The sequence below is a fragment of the Cygnus olor genome, chromosome Z, assembly GCF_009769625.2.
Source record: "Cygnus olor isolate bCygOlo1 chromosome Z, bCygOlo1.pri.v2, whole genome shotgun sequence".
Taxonomy (NCBI): domain Eukaryota; kingdom Metazoa; phylum Chordata; class Aves; order Anseriformes; family Anatidae; genus Cygnus; species Cygnus olor.
This window is the reverse complement of record NC_049198.1, coordinates 22,240,867-22,255,823: the sequence shown is the minus strand read 5'-3', so window position 1 is coordinate 22,255,823 and position 14,957 is coordinate 22,240,867. Positions and strand designations below refer to the sequence as shown.

Below are 14,957 nucleotides of genomic sequence, written 5' to 3'. Positions count from 1 at the left end.
TTATTCAGAGAGAATCCCAATTCTGTTCCTCACCTCTGAAAGTCAGACATTGTAACGGGGGACGGAGAGAGAGAATGATACCCGGGCCGGCTGTTCGAAAATGAGAAATAAAAACACTCTGTGTAGACTTTCAATGGCCGGGCTGTAACCCCAGGTGATTAACGGTGTCAGAGAATCACAGAATCACAGAGTTGGGAGGGATCCACAAGGAGCATTGAGTCCAAGTCGGTATTTTCATAAAGTTATGAGCCCAGGCTAGGGAAATAGGCAGTCTTACAGGGGTGGAAGTAACCGTAAATTACCTCATTTACATTCATACTAAAAGGTACATGGGCCCGATATAAAAATTGTACCGGCTGAACTGAGGGCGTGATGTTGCACAAATTTAGTTAAATGATTTATGTAGATCCTTACATTACAGAGTGACAAATGCTTCATTGCACTGAAGTCCCTTGTAGCCTCATTTGATCTCTTAGCAAATGCCAACCATAGCTGGTTGTATCACCATAGATAAGTGCTTTCAGGTGGGATATCTGCATCTGTGTTTGCTCTCAGTGTGTAAGCTTGATTGCCCTCCTAAATGTGCTGTTAAGTCAAGATAGCTGTAGGTGCTTACAGTTGGCTAAACTTTATACAAAGTGGCTGCACTGGAAGAGTTGTGTTAAGTATAAAATCAAATCTATGCAGAAAACTGCTCATGCAATAATTTATATAAGAACTTACTCAATTTATTGCTAGATAACCTGATCCGTGTATGAAATTGTGCAGATCTATGCTGGATTATAGTTGCAGTTGTGAATGCAATGAGCTGAAAATAAATGTTTAGCATTTTCTTCAAGCATGTAGACTTCCTTAGCTATTACTCCATTTACTTTGAATACTTCCATTTTGTCTGACAAGTATCTTGATGTACTCTTAAATACAAAGTTTATGAAAATAATACAGAGACCTTAGTACCACCGATGGAGTTTCAGGCATTGTGGGAACACAGCATTTTTATTTTTATTTTTATTTTTATTTTTATTTTTATTTTTATTTATTTACATATTGCTTGTTTGGTTTTTGTTCATTTGTTTGTTAGGAAAAAAAAAAAAGAAAGAAAGAGAAAAAAAAAGAAAAGAAGCGTTGGAGAAGTTACTCTTTCAGGAGTGCAGAAGGTTGCTGCTATAATCAGCTTGAATCCAACTCAGAGTTTCCGGAGATGACCAGATGGAGGATAAGGCTGCTTTTGATCTTGGCTCACCATGTAAGTACAAACACAGGAACAAGTTGCTTTTCCCTCCTCCTTTGCCCTCAAACATCTGTGAACAACCACAAACCAACATCTTATCTCTGGATAGTCTCATGGTTATTTCATGTTAGAATGCAGAACTACAGTATATACTGTGCAAGCCTGTTGAACCATAATATTTGCATCGAAGTAGTTTTCTGAAAGTTTTTTTAGAACAACTGAAACTCATCCTTTTTTGGTATAACTTGCCTTTCATTGCAAATCATCACTTAACGGCTATAACAGGAATAAAAGTATGCTAAACCCAGGCCATACTTCAATTCACAGATTGTATATTGCAGATAGACTTGTAACTAAGAAATATAAGCTCTTGACTTCTTAGAACCAAATTTTATTTTTGTGTTTTTAACTCATGGCTGATTTGTCACCAAAATACGAAGACATTTTTCAGATGCTGGAAAACTTATGTTGTGAACTCTGAGCTTCTATTGAAAGTTCTTTATTTTAGTTTTAGCTTTAAAACACAACAGTAAGCTTTTACAAAATAAAAATTCAAGACACATGTAAAACTGAAAGCATTTCAAGAATATTTGGAGGAATATCAGAAGATTCATAGCACTAAGTCCTATCAAAGTTTAATATACATTTTTAACCATCATGGTATTTGCTTTTGCTCCCAGATTTTTTATAGGTAGCCAAGAGTTTTGACAGGTTCATTTAACAAATGGTTGTGGTCACTATATGGGAGAGAGTAACCGTTCTTTTGGGGGACTTATTTTGTTCTTTTGGGGGGATATTTTTATTAGTGCTCTTTCATGTGAAATCACTGCTGTCATGGCAGAACAGCAAAACACAATATATGGATGTTCCTTGGCTGCCTCAGTGTGAAGTCCAACAGCGCAGTGGATGCCTGATAACACCAGTGGACTCCTTTGAAAACTGATGGAAAGTTCTTTTAAGTTCAGCCACATAAAATTTGTACTGAAGAAGCTGAAGAGTGTTCTTAACATAAAAATGGCTACTGGGCCATACCTAAAATTCATCTGCTTAGGGAGTCATACCCAAAATTCATTTGCTTTTGGAGGTCAGAGCCCTCGCTGCTGTGAAAACCACCTTCACACAAAGCCAGCCAAATCTAAATAAGATGTAAAAGTGAAATGGTGGACTTTTTAAGGGGGCTGTAATAACACCCTTCAAGAATAACTGTCCTCACTAATCAAGGAAATGTCAGTATTGTGATAATCCTATATGAAAATGAACATAGAAGTTACTTGTGAGGTAGGAAGAGAGAAATGGAAAGGATACTTACTATGTCCACCTAACATCTTACTTTGTTCACAACTTGTCTTTGCATTTTTGGGGGGATACCCAAGAGTTACCAGAATAGAGGTGTGTATTAACCCTTGTTTTCAATTCTTCCTTGAACCATTGGCTTAACAGCTTTTATTAAAGGTAGTTCAATTTATAAACTGTTACAAGATGCTATGGTAGAATGAATGCCAGAAAGCTATCTAAATTAGACAAAAACTGTAATCTGTGTCCAAAGCAGTATGCACTGTATGCTCTAGAGTCTTTAATAAATCTTTTCCAGCTATACCGTCCAGGAATATGGAAAGTCCAATTCTTTCCATTCGAAATAAATCCATGCTCATTTCACAATCCAGTTTTACAATCTCGGACATTAGTTTATGTGTCCATGCTTTTATACAAAGCGTACCAAGAAATGGAGAATCACCACATATTTCAGCAGATGCTAAATGAGCAGTCTGCGATGCTTGTCAGTACGAGTTTTGTAACCATCCTCCAGTTCAGAAACTAAACAAATCACCCAGCTTCTTAGACCAAGGTACCTAGTTCTGCATGGGCTGTCATTCCTAGAGCTGAGTGCCAGACTGCAAAACGCTGCAGTACTCTGCATGCTGATAGCCAAGTCTTGTGAGTTAGTTCCAAGTTTTACATTCTAAAATCAAAGTAACTGAATCCTTGCATTTTTGCTAAGAATTTATGCATAGCTTATATATGTTTCTGTATACATTAATCTTTGAGGAATACCATTTACCTGATTTTTCCACAGAGATTTTCCATATACATTGTCCACACATTGTACAATTTGTCTCAACTTTGTTCTTTGTAATTCTCACAGATTGTTAAGATTTCATGAACAATTTTATCTGGAAATAGGAAAATAACAGAACAATAAAATATATACATAGAAAAATTATTATATATATAGCTGGAAAATGCTCTGTTTAACAAACCGTTTATGCCTACCAGGCTAATCTTTTTGGTATCTCTCTCTTGATGCGGAAAGCTGGAAAGAGACAAAATGGAAAAATATACTCTGTCTTTGAAAGAAATCAACTCTCTTATCTGAGTTCTGTGTTCTTTTCTGCTAACTGCAATTCCTGTTCTTTTGTAGAGCTTTATTATTTTTTTTTCTGTGCTTTCTACTTTAATTGTATCAGGAATAGGATCAGGCCCATCTATTTGTCTGGAAAATTTGAAGCAAATATCCATTCAGCTAAACGGATTCCCTAATCAGCTTGAGCTTCTTTTCAGGTTTACTATAGAGAGAGTTAATCACACCCCTCCCGCTGCCCACCCCCTCCATGTTTTGAGCAAGCCCTGAGTGTACCCTCACCACATTCACATCTTCTGATCTTCTCTCTGCTCTGCCTCACTTGTGTTCTGTCAGGGAGGAAGCTGTCCAGGACCTGCTGGGGGATGCCAAGCTTACATGAACTGAGTTTTCCAGTTTTATTTCCAAATCTTACACTAAAATAATCGGGTTGTTCAGGTTCATGGGTTCTTGTAGAATTAAGAAGGCTCTGGTGATGGTAAGCCCCATATCAGCATAACACAAACAGCTGCTCCCAGGGAGCATCCTAGAAAACGACGGTTCTTGCCTTTAGTGAGGTTCTTCATATTTAAATGAAGATATTCTTGGCAACATCCGCATTGCCGGACAGAAGGATCCTCAAGACCATACTTGAAACAAAATTAATTGCTGTGAATTTTGTTTTAGAGGGCCATCAAGGACAGCTCAGCTCAAAAGGGGTGCATTTTTCCAGTTGAAAGGACACTTTGATATGCATTCTCTCTTTTCTTGGCACACTGAAATACAGCGTGCCAGGCACAATAGCCTTTACCTCTCTTGCATGGAGAGCGATTGTTATTGGGCTGAACACCTCTTCCTGCTAAGGCAGATGAGATTTGTAAGCAATTTGAATTCAGGCTTTTTACGAGAAAATGCCAGTGAAAGATACTGGGTCTCAGTAGCATCATTACCTTCAAGCAACCCTGTGATCTTTTAGTTCAGGGAACTGAAAATGAAGCCCTTACGTACACGAAGCCCTTATGTACTGCTTTTCTCCCCATAAGCACAGATAAACCACAGGACATATAGCACAGGCAAATGCAAGGTTATTGTGCACTTTTTTTTTTTGACTGTGTGATCAACTATATTTTAGCAAGTATGTCACCTACTTTACCTCACACATCAAGACTTTTTCAATCAAAGTTGAATTAAGAAAGCCATCTGAAGTTATTCAATTAAAAAGTATGCTAGCTTATGGATATGTCTAAATTAGGGAGCGTGGATGATGTATGAGCTCATCTACTTGTGTGAGCATATTTACATGGTGGTAGAAGTTATGTACAATACAATGGGAACATATGTAGGTTGTCAATATTGTCCTATTAGCTTCTCCAAAGGCAGCAGTAGCTTGCTGTCCAGCTCTGGAGGAGATTTGTAATCTAATTTGAAGTAGGAGGTAGCCATACTGAGGAGAAAAGCAAACAAATGAGAAATCTGACAGATTTGCTGTATGTTCTAAAAGCCACATTCCAGTTTTTCCCAGCCCTGACAGAGGAATAGTAAGAGAATTATTTTCTGATTCCTTACATGGAATTTACCAGATCAGGAATGGGTCAGTACAGAACTGGTGTCATTTATTCTGTTATACTAAATTAAAAAAAAAATGATTATTCTCTCCCCAAGCACTGCTGGGATATTTCTGAACATGATAGGTTATGACACTTGAGTCTTCTGTGACCAGATGAAGATACATGTTGGAGAAAACATGTATTTTCAAGCGTGTCTATCCAAGCGTATAGGGAATGAGAATCTCATCTTACAGAACTACACTGCGCACCAAAAACTTGTAGCTTTCTCTTCCATATTTATTAGAGTTAATAGCAAGATTCCTGGAATCCACCCCAAATAACTCTGAGTATATCTAGCAATGTTAAATTGAAGTTTAATGTAAATACTTATTTAAACAAAGAAGTGTGCTTGCCAATCTTATCAGCTGTTGACTGACATGCTAAAGGATTCAAAGGCCTAAAGTAGAGTTGAGAGTGCTCAGTGCTTTAGCTAGCTACTTCCCTGGTCAGCAAAGACTAACAAACACATTAAGACATGGAGTAATATCCTCTGTGCTCAATAAATCTGTAATCCCTTCCAGAGCCTTTGAGACACAGAATGGCTTGCACCTATTATCAGAATTCATAGTAGAGTTCCTATCTCTGCTGTTTGACAGTTTGAGATAGACTTCTACTCCCAGCAAAGAAAAAATACTAAGAATCTGCATACGACTTTCTGTGCGAGTTACTTTTTCAAAAAGTTGCTGATAATCAAAAACATATGGATATTATTCAGGCTGATGAGACAAAAATAAAAGTAATCAAGTAAGCTCACTATTTTTATCTAAACCAGGTTCACTCTGAAATAAAAAAATATGCAAAAAGCAAAACAGGTAAGTCAAAATGTATTGGGAATTCTGTCAGAAATTCTAATTGTAGATGGTCAGGAAATTTTTAACTGGAGCCGAAACTTTTCCTGGTAATATACCAGTTTTGACAAAATTGCTATTGGAAACATTTCCTCAGCTCCAGCAGTGGGTGTAGGCAAGAAAATTTAGTTGTCTGGGACAGGGAATAAATAACTTGTTGGTCTGAGCAAGCAGCTGGGTTTTGCAGAGCCCACATCTTTGCTTTGCTTGATTTAGAGCAGGGAGTTGAACCTGTGTAAGTGCCCTAGCCAGACAGTGCTGAGCTGTCTTTCTTTTTAGCTTGATGAGTATTTAATCAGTCATGGGCCGTGGATCAGCTCCAGGCAGGGGGAGCCCGGTCCCCCCCCACCACAAGAGCCCCCTGCCAGCTGCCAGGCAGCATTCCCCACTCTGACTGAGGCAGGTCCCGATCCGCAGGCAGGTCTCCCACATCGGAGGAGGCAACTGGCCCACGTGCGTCTCTGTTCAAAACGTTATTTTTGGTCCCGATGGAGGACGGGGGAAAAACTCTCCGTGCGTCCTGTCAAAAAGAGACTCGACCGGCTCTCCACCAGACCGCTGCGTCGAGACGCGCGGTGTGGCTAAGGTATCTGACTGCGATCGCCTTATAAATGACAAGAAACATCACAGGCGAGGGCTTAAGGGGGGCACACGACCGGTGGCGCCAGTCCAAGCAGCAGCCGCCGCGGCGGAGGTCGCCCGCCGGCCGGCGCGAGATGGCGCCGTCTGCCCGAGCAACGCCTCACGGGGCGCAGCTCCGCCGCACGGGTCCGAGTCCGGGGACCGGGGTTCGAGTCCCGCCGCCGCCAGGCAGAGCGGCTCCGCTCCGCGTTTTGCCGGCCGTTAATTAACGTCTTCTCCCTTTCGCAAACCCCTAACGCTAACGTGCCTAACGGCTGCGCGAGGGGCTGGTGGATAAGGGCTGACTGAACCCGGAGGGAAATGTCAGCGGGGCTGGTGACAGACGCGAGTGCCTGCGCAGCGGCTTATTCCGTCGGACCGACTGTTGGAAGAAAATTCACCCGGTTATGCGTAGAAATGCAATTCCGCCACGCAGCCTGGCGCTGCGTCTGGAGCAGCCCCAGCGGTGCCTGCACGGCTCGGCCGAGCGCTGTAGGGTCTCCGGAGGGATCACACACCTCCTGCCTCGGCACGGGACCGAAACGAGCACACAGGCACCGTTTGGGAAACGTGTTAGCAAAGAGCCTGAAACCTGAGATTCAGGAGGACCTTTTTCTCCATTTTTTTTTTTTTTTGGCTACCGAGGGCTGCCCGGCTCTCCGTCCCCTCAGCGCCTTCCCCCGTGCCACTGGGCTCCTCGCGACAAGCGAAAGCGAAAGCGCTACGCGGTGGGCTTCCCGCCGGCCGCCTGCTCGCCCTCCTCTACAAGCGACGGGTTGTTTATTGCTGTTATTTCGAAGGAAGCCCACAGAAAAAAAACGGTCCGGGGACCGGCGGCAGACCTCCGCCGGCAACCCCCGCGCCTCTGCGGGGAGGGGATGGACATGCAGGAGGCAGGCCCTGCACGCCGCCCACCGGGTGCCCACCGCCCGGCCGAGCTGCGGGCTCCCCCCTCGCCTCACCACACGGGGGTCGGCCGACCCGTTAACGTCCCAGCACCCCCCCCCACACACAACGTCCCTCTGTTTCTCGTTACCCCTACTGTACCCCCGCCCCCCCACTCGCCGCCACGTGACGCGGCGCGCATGCGCGGGCGCGGCGCCGGAGCCGGGGCACATCTGCAGGCTGACGTCAGCGTGCTCCGCGCCGTCCCCCGGGCGAGGCTGCCAAAGGCTCCCCGCCGCCGCCGCGCTCGGCTTGGCCGGGGGCCGGCAGCGAGAGGAGGTCTGGGGCTACTTCAGCCGAGCTTTCCCGAGTCCTTCCTGCTCTGCCTGCCTCCCCCCCGCTCTCCTTCTCCTCCCCCCTCCTCCCCTCCCTCCCCCTTTCGCGCTGTCTCCCCCCGCCCCCCCCCCACTCACGGTATTCACATGGTATTTTGCACAGAGGAGGCTGCTCGAGAGGAGGGCACCCACCCCCACCCCAATATAAGCCTCTTTTTCCTTCCTTCCTCTCCCCCTCCACCTCCCCCCCCCCCCGCTCCTCGTTGGAAAGACAAAATGTGCAGGGTGATAGGTTGGGTGAATTGATGGCATCCTTCCTCCTGCCAAGTCGGTCCGTTTTCTAAAAAACCCCTTTTAGGAAGGCTAGAGAATTTGATTCTGTTGGAGAATATAACCCCGGTGGTTGCTTGCTCAGAGGGGAAAAGCAGAGAGGAATACGGGAACCGTCCTCTGCAATCTCTATTGTTTGAAACTTACTTTATATCAGAAATTGAAGATGAGAACGGTAAGGAAGATTTCGCGCTATTCAATGAAACTTTTGCTTTTCTCGTGTCCCGAGTAATGGTGCGTGCAGGGCTTTGGGGAGCGGGGGGAGCTTTATCTTGCATTAGGCGAGGTGGATTTGGAGTAATTTCAGAGAGAAACCTTTGAGGATGGGGGAAGGGGGTGCGAGGATTTTTCGACCAAGACGAGCAGCGATTTATGCAGTACGGTCTCGAGCCGTGCAGCTTTTTTTCCACTACTACTCCCTTTTTTCCATCTTCTCCGACTTCCATACTAAACCGTCGGTGAACGGGGGAAGAAGAGGAAAAACAACAACAAAACAAATCCCCGAACCAAAAAACAGATGCAGACCAAAGCAGCAGCAACCCCCCCCCCCCCCCCCGTCCCGTCCCGTCCCTCCTTCCCTCCCTCCCTCCGCAGCCCAGGACAGCTCGGGGCTGCTCGCAGCCCGGGCAGCCCGGCGTTTGGGGCGGCCGGAGCCCGTGCCAGGGCTGTGCCGGGGCCGTGCCGGGGCGCAGGAGCCCGGGCTGGGCTCGGCTCGGCTCAGCGCCGTCCCGCAGCCCCGCCGCTCGCCGGGCTCGTCAGGAAGATGGAAGCGTGTGGTTTTGATTTACTTCGGGCCGCCTGGGAATTGCCAGACTCTTAACCCCGCGGAGCCGCGCTTTTTTTTCGTTTTTACTTTTCTTTTCTTTTTTTTTTTTTTTTTTTTTTTTTAAATCGGAGTACGTCTGCCTGCGCTGCGGCCCGGGGTTCAAAGGGACATTGTTTGGTGGGGGGAGGTAAGTGGGCTCTCGCTGCCCGGCGGTGTGTGTGCGGGTTTTGTCTTCGCTAATTTCTTTCATTGTTGTACAAGAGGAGAGAGAGAGAGGGAGGGAGAGAGTCAGACTCTTGTTTTTATTTGGGCTGCCGGTGCAACGCGTTTGGGCCAAACGCCAAGTGTCTGGGTCACACGCGTTTTATCCAAATAGATTCAGCGCTGCTGTCTGGAAATGGGCTGCTGAAAGTTAACTTTAGGATCAGCTCCACCGCAGCAACCAGACTCTTCCCTCCCGTCTCCCTAGGGAGGAGGGCTCTTTTTTTTTTTTTTTTCTCTCCTTTCTTTTTTTCTAATTTTTTTTTCTTTTCATTCCTTTCCCTTGTGAATTTGCTTTGAGGGATGCGTGTCTGGTGACCTCCAGCTTGCTTCAACGCCAGTATTTCCCGCAAAGTAGGTCTTGTGAAGGGTTTGTGTGCGCGGACGCGTGTGCAGCACGCCTGTGTGGACGCGTTGGGCTATGCGTGTACACACACACACACGCTCACACACATTTCTCGAGCCCCGGGCGTGCTATCCTTGCCTCTTTGTATCTCTCGCCCCCAGGACGACACTGACAGCGGATCCCGGCGGGGCCGGGTGTGTGTGTGTGCTTCTCGCCTCGCTTTCTCCTCACTCCCCGGGGAGAAAGAGTCGTCCCGTCCCTCCTACCTGCCCCCGGCCCCGCTCCTTTCCTGCCCGCCCAGCCCGGGGTGCACTGCTGATTCCCAGCCCCGATACCTGCGACGGCATTCGGGTGCCTGACCCCCTCCCCTCCCTCGCTCCCTCCCTCCCCTCCTCTCCTCTCCCCATTGCCGTAGCAACCGCTCGTACCACCAGCGGGCCGGCCGTCAGGGGCGGCGGGCGCTGGGCGGCCCTGGCCCCACGGCGAGGCCGTTGCCCGAGGGAGGGAGCGGGGAGGCGGCGACCGCCGGCCCCCGGCCGCCGCTCCCCGCCCAGCCCAGCCCGCTGCCAGGAGCCCCCCGGTCGCTCCCCCAGGTCCCGGCGCGCTCAGCTCGCCCCCGCTGGCTCGTGCGGTCGGCGGCCTCGGTGTGCCGCCGGGGCTTGAAGGGGTGTCGTGTCGGGAGAGCCCGCCGCCGCTCGGCTGAGGGGACGCCGGCAGCCCGTGTGGCGGTGCTCCGCCCGGCGCGGCGGGGAGCTGTCGCTTGGCGGCTTGCCGGCCGGCAGGCTTGAGCCGGGTCCAGTTGAGGGGACGCTTCGGTTGCCCCGGGCGCCTTCACCGCGTCCCTTTGCTCAGGAGGAGGCCGCCGAGGTGGCTGGTCTGAGCGCTGTGGCTGGGCAGCCCGCAGTGATCCGCATCCTGCCCCGAAGCCTCCGTTGTGTGTGTTTATGGGCCCCCTTTTTCAAATTATTTTTTGATCCTCGTTGAGTTTCAGTGAGTAGGAGTCTCCAGGCACTGAAGATAGGACTGCAGCTCTGTCACAAGTGCTTCCGCAGAAATCCCACTACAGTACCTCTTTTGTCACCAGCATTCTAGGTTTAGAAACACATCAAACGATTTTTTCTTTGCTGCTTGGCAGTACTTTTGTAATTAAGCAGGAACTGTAGCTTCAGGTAAATGTTAGGGAGCCATACCTATTTTACTGTGGACGGAGATGTAGTTCAACCGTGAGGCAGAGGAAATGCTTCTTAGTATGAGCTTAGTGCTGATGACATGAGTGATCTAAATGACCACAATAAAACTGGAATGCTGAAAATATATCTCAAAGGTAGGAAGAAAGATGCTGCAGGGAAGAGGGTGTAGATGCTGGGCACTTCATAGTGTCAGTACTCTATCTGGAGTTACCTGACTGGTCTATCCTTCACGTCCATTCCAGTTTCTGAATCCATAGCCTTAATAGAGCTGCGTCTGCCCTCTTTGTACCAGCGCACAAGCCAGCTATAATACTTTTAGAAAGGAGGTTAAAAGGTCTACTGAAACTTCCAGCAAGCTTAATGTGAAAGGAGATTTTCTTATGTGAGGACCAAGGCTTAGGATGAGGGACACCATTTTGCACAGACCCCTGAAAGAATACAGGACACAGGTGATGCTTGGGTGCTGTTGACCAAGTGGTGACTAAATATTGGGCACCATAGTTTGCTTCTGGTATTCAGAGCTACTGAACTCCCTAGGCACCACAATTTCAGAGATCTTTATGCTTGGGTGATTTATTATCAGCCTAGCAGGCTGAATGTGAGCTCCCCATTGTGATTTTTTTGGCTAAGTAAAAGCTGTGAGGCAGTGTTGTCTCTATATATGGCAGTACGGAGCCATTGCTGGACTACTGTCCAGTTCTGGTGTCTGTGCATGAAAAGAGATGCTGACAAATTGGAAAGGACTCAGAAAAAAAAAAGCTGTAAAAATAATTAGGCATCTGGAAACTGTATTGCGCAGTGAGGTAAAGTGAGTAGGTTGAGCTGCTTATCAGGGAGTGTCGAGTTGATTGTATCAGACTATAACTGTCTGTGCAAGGAGAAAAAAGCTCATTAGCAGACATGTAAAGCAAGATTCAGTGGAATCTGAAACTAGATGTTTTCAGGTTGGAAGTAAGGCATATTCTTCATTGTACTAATGTAGCTGAAGAGTATGGGATTGATTATGCCTCTTCAAAACTTGTAAAAGGCTAAAAGCTGTAATTAAATATTAGCTAGAAAATAACGATTTTACATGGAAGGCCATATCAGAGATTGTATTAACATCCTCTAAGGCCTTGCCTTATGTGAATGGCATCGCTAAATCCTTTTGCTTCCCCAGAAAAAAATATATTACTAAGTCCAAACTATGCTTGCAAAGTATATTTTATTCCCCCTCCAAACCTGATTAAATCCTGTGTGCTGTCTTGGAAGAAATGTTAAAATTAGGCATTGGAACGGTCAGGTCATTTACTGGTAATGGGTACATCTCAAATTGGCTAAGAAGTTTCCTGATATTCACTGTGATGTTAATAAATGGGATTTGCGTGATGTTGATTTTTCTTGAGGTGACATACAACTCTTCAACCTTTATAAATTATCCATGGACTGCAGGGGAATTTCCTGTCTGAATGAACATTGTAAATCGCTCCGAGAATTTTAAAAAGGCAAATTCATCTGGTGCATGTATAAGTGACTGTGTACACTTTTGGTAATGTGTTTTTGAATGGTTTTTCCTTCTCAGGTGTTCTGGTTCTGTTCTGCCTGCTTCTGCAGAGTTTGCTCTATGCACAGGTGTGCTAAGAGTGCTTAAGAGGACTGATTATTACCAGCTGACACAACACATGGTTTCATGTCCCATGTTACTGGACTGTTAGGTGGCTGCAGAGACCTTCCATTTAATCCCTGGTCACAGCTAGAGCTGCTTTTCGGTATTATTGCAAACGTGTTTTAAATGGGGCTAGGGAGGGCAAATAAAGCGTTTTTCTCCCAATCCCATGATCTGCAAAATGAAAATAAGAATATATTCTGCTATATCCAACTGTAGTTTGTATACATTAAGCATTTGTTGTCAAAAATGTTTTATCTCAGAACATGTATGGGTGAATAATTTCAAATACTGAAATTGTTTCTCTGGTACTAGAATGCAGTGTTCTCATTTAAGTGAACGAAAATTCTGCCGGCATAAGCAGAACCCAGGCCCAAGTAATAAAAAAATACATGCTGCAGAAAGATCAGATAACTTTGCTCTGGATTCTTTCCCAGGTTCTTCCCGTGTCTACCAGTGTATTGGGTATAGCTGTTCTCTGCTGAAATTGATGACTACAGTGCATTGATTATAGCTGGAACAAGCCTGAACACAGTATTTGAGCAATAAGAAACCTTGATTTTTATAAATTCTCACACCTGTTCAACTTGAAACAGATATGCACATCTTAAGCTGTGTTGAGCTACTAGTAAAAGATTAATGGTAATTTTTTTAAGATTGTGATCTTGGATATTAAAATTGGTAATGGATGAATACTATTTCACAGTGTTATATTTTGCATAGTACGTTATGGCGGCTTAATATTTTGCAGGACAGATCTGTTTTAGTAGAAAGTTTAACTTGACTCATTTTGTTTTGTTTTTCAGGAAGAGAAACGGAGCAAGTTCAGTAGCTACCCAGTCTAACATCTTACTCATATCTTAAGGAATCTTACAACAACTTATTTTGAATTGAGAAAATGACTGCAGATCTAGAAGAAAGTACAGGTTGTTGGAAAAGAATACCCGTCAAAAAGTGGAACATCCAATAGTTAATTTGGAAATAGAATAAAGTAAATAGACCTGTTATGGTGCGATTCTGGAGTGGAGTTAGCTCTATAGCACACAGGTAGCCCTCCAAGGAGGAGGAAAAAAAAAAAGCTCTCTGTTTTTCTAAATTATGGAAATTTTTTGGAAGACGTGGACATGGATTTTGAGCCTAGTCATGGTTGCATCGGAATTTCACAGTGACAACAGGCTTACATATAGTTCTCAAGGTAGGGGTCCAACTTCTGTAGCTGACAAGAGTCATTGATTTTTACATTGCATTTGGGATATATTTTCTAAACCATGTTTGTATAATTAATGAGATCATAGAGGCTCTGCTCTTAGTTTTTATCATGATTCATTGTCATTCAAGCTTGATTATAACAAAGCTGATTGAATTGTTGCTTTAATTTCTTTGTAGTTTTAACCATACGAAAACGTCGCAAATTAAATTGGTAAAATGTTGTACTTTATAATAGTTTAAAGACTTGCCATAAAGTCATTATCATGTTTTTAAACTAGGAAGTAAGGATCTAATTTTACTTTGATCCATTAACATTTATAGGTTTTTAATGGAAAGAAGAGTCATTTAGATGTTTTACAGTACAGTACTTTTCATTACTACTGTTTTTATTCTTGCAGGTGGATCTAATAGCTTTTGTCTTTGAATGGTATCAATGGGAAGAATACGTCCTTTTTAGGTAGAATTTAGCCCCACGTTTACATATTTTGGGTGAATAGGAAAAGATACGTAGTTAAAAACTTTATTTCCAGTGACATCAGATTAATATGAAAGAGAACACGTTTTGGTGACTTAAAAAGAAGGAAAGAACAGTTTCTTTTCTTTAGTAAAGCTCTATCTACATCATGTGTTTACCTAAAAATGACTTTTACTCATGAGGGTGATGAGATTTAGCCAAAATATGGTTTATGTTTATACTACTACTTGTTGTTTCCTGTTATATTTTCTTCTCTTCTATGCCCACTCCATGGACTGTCTTACCTTGTGATTACAAAGAGGAATTCCTGTCTTACCTTGAACACTACCAGCTAACAATCCCAATAAGGGTTGATCAAAATGGAGCCTTCCTCAGCTTTACTGTGAAAAATGCTAAACCCTCAAGAAGGAGGAGGAGCACAGACCCCTATGACCAAGAACTGGCAGCATCTAAGTTATTTTTTAAACTTTCTGCCTATGGCAAGCACTTTCATTTAAACCTGACTCTCAACACAGATTTGGTGTCCAGACATTTTACAGTAGAATACTGGGGGAAAGATGGACCTCAATGGAAGCACGATTTTTTAGACCACTGTCATTACACAGGATATTTGCAAGACCAACACAGTACAACTAAAGTGGCCTTAAGCAACTGCAATGGTCTGGTAAGTGCATGTTACATGTTTTAGTATAATAATAGTGTGCTTGTTCCTTTTAAAATATGGAAGAACTTAACTGGCATTTCAGTTTTTTTGAATCCTTTTGAGAAGCAAACACAGGAAAGTGCAGCAGTCCCTTAAAACCTGATCTGGGTCCTGGGGAAAAGTTGTCTTCAGTTCTTCAAGCGTAATTGTAAGCATTAGGACCCAAT

At 44.7% G+C, this 14,957-nt stretch overlaps 1 protein-coding gene and 1 long non-coding RNA gene across 9 annotated transcripts in view; one reads left to right on the top strand and one right to left on the bottom strand.

Annotated features, from left to right (window-relative positions):
* Nucleotides 1–1,056: 1,056 nt before the first annotated feature.
* Nucleotides 1,057–5,849, bottom strand: LOC121061602. 2 transcript variants are annotated; one of them, XR_005815180.1, is made up of 4 exons: nucleotides 3,873–5,849; nucleotides 3,503–3,542; nucleotides 3,291–3,402; nucleotides 1,057–1,301 (listed from the first exon to the last, which is right to left on the bottom strand). It is a non-coding gene; the product is annotated as an uncharacterized LOC121061602 (long non-coding RNA). The 2 variants fall into 2 exon arrangements; XR_005815179.1 differs by having other exon boundaries at nucleotides 3,503–5,849.
* A 1,930-nt stretch (nucleotides 5,850–7,779) lies between these two features.
* The window catches only part of ADAMTS6 (ADAM metallopeptidase with thrombospondin type 1 motif 6), a 157,799-nt gene continuing 150,621 nt past the window's right edge, over nucleotides 7,780–14,957 (top strand). For 3 of the 7 annotated variants that reach the window (XM_040540685.1, XM_040540686.1, XM_040540687.1), the window contains exons 1-4: nucleotides 7,780–7,869; nucleotides 8,224–8,370; nucleotides 13,210–13,598; nucleotides 14,387–14,751. In XM_040540685.1, the coding sequence (XP_040396619.1) occupies nucleotides 13,502–13,598; nucleotides 14,387–14,751 (462 nt within the window). In that variant the 5' untranslated portion in view covers nucleotides 7,780–7,869; nucleotides 8,224–8,370; nucleotides 13,210–13,501. Of the gene's footprint in view, nucleotides 7,870–8,223; nucleotides 8,371–8,800; nucleotides 9,149–11,434; nucleotides 12,507–12,840; nucleotides 13,046–13,209; nucleotides 13,599–14,386; nucleotides 14,752–14,957 lie in introns of those variants that run through there. The other 4 variants (XM_040540681.1, XM_040540682.1, XM_040540683.1 and 1 more) reach the window with 4 other exon arrangements.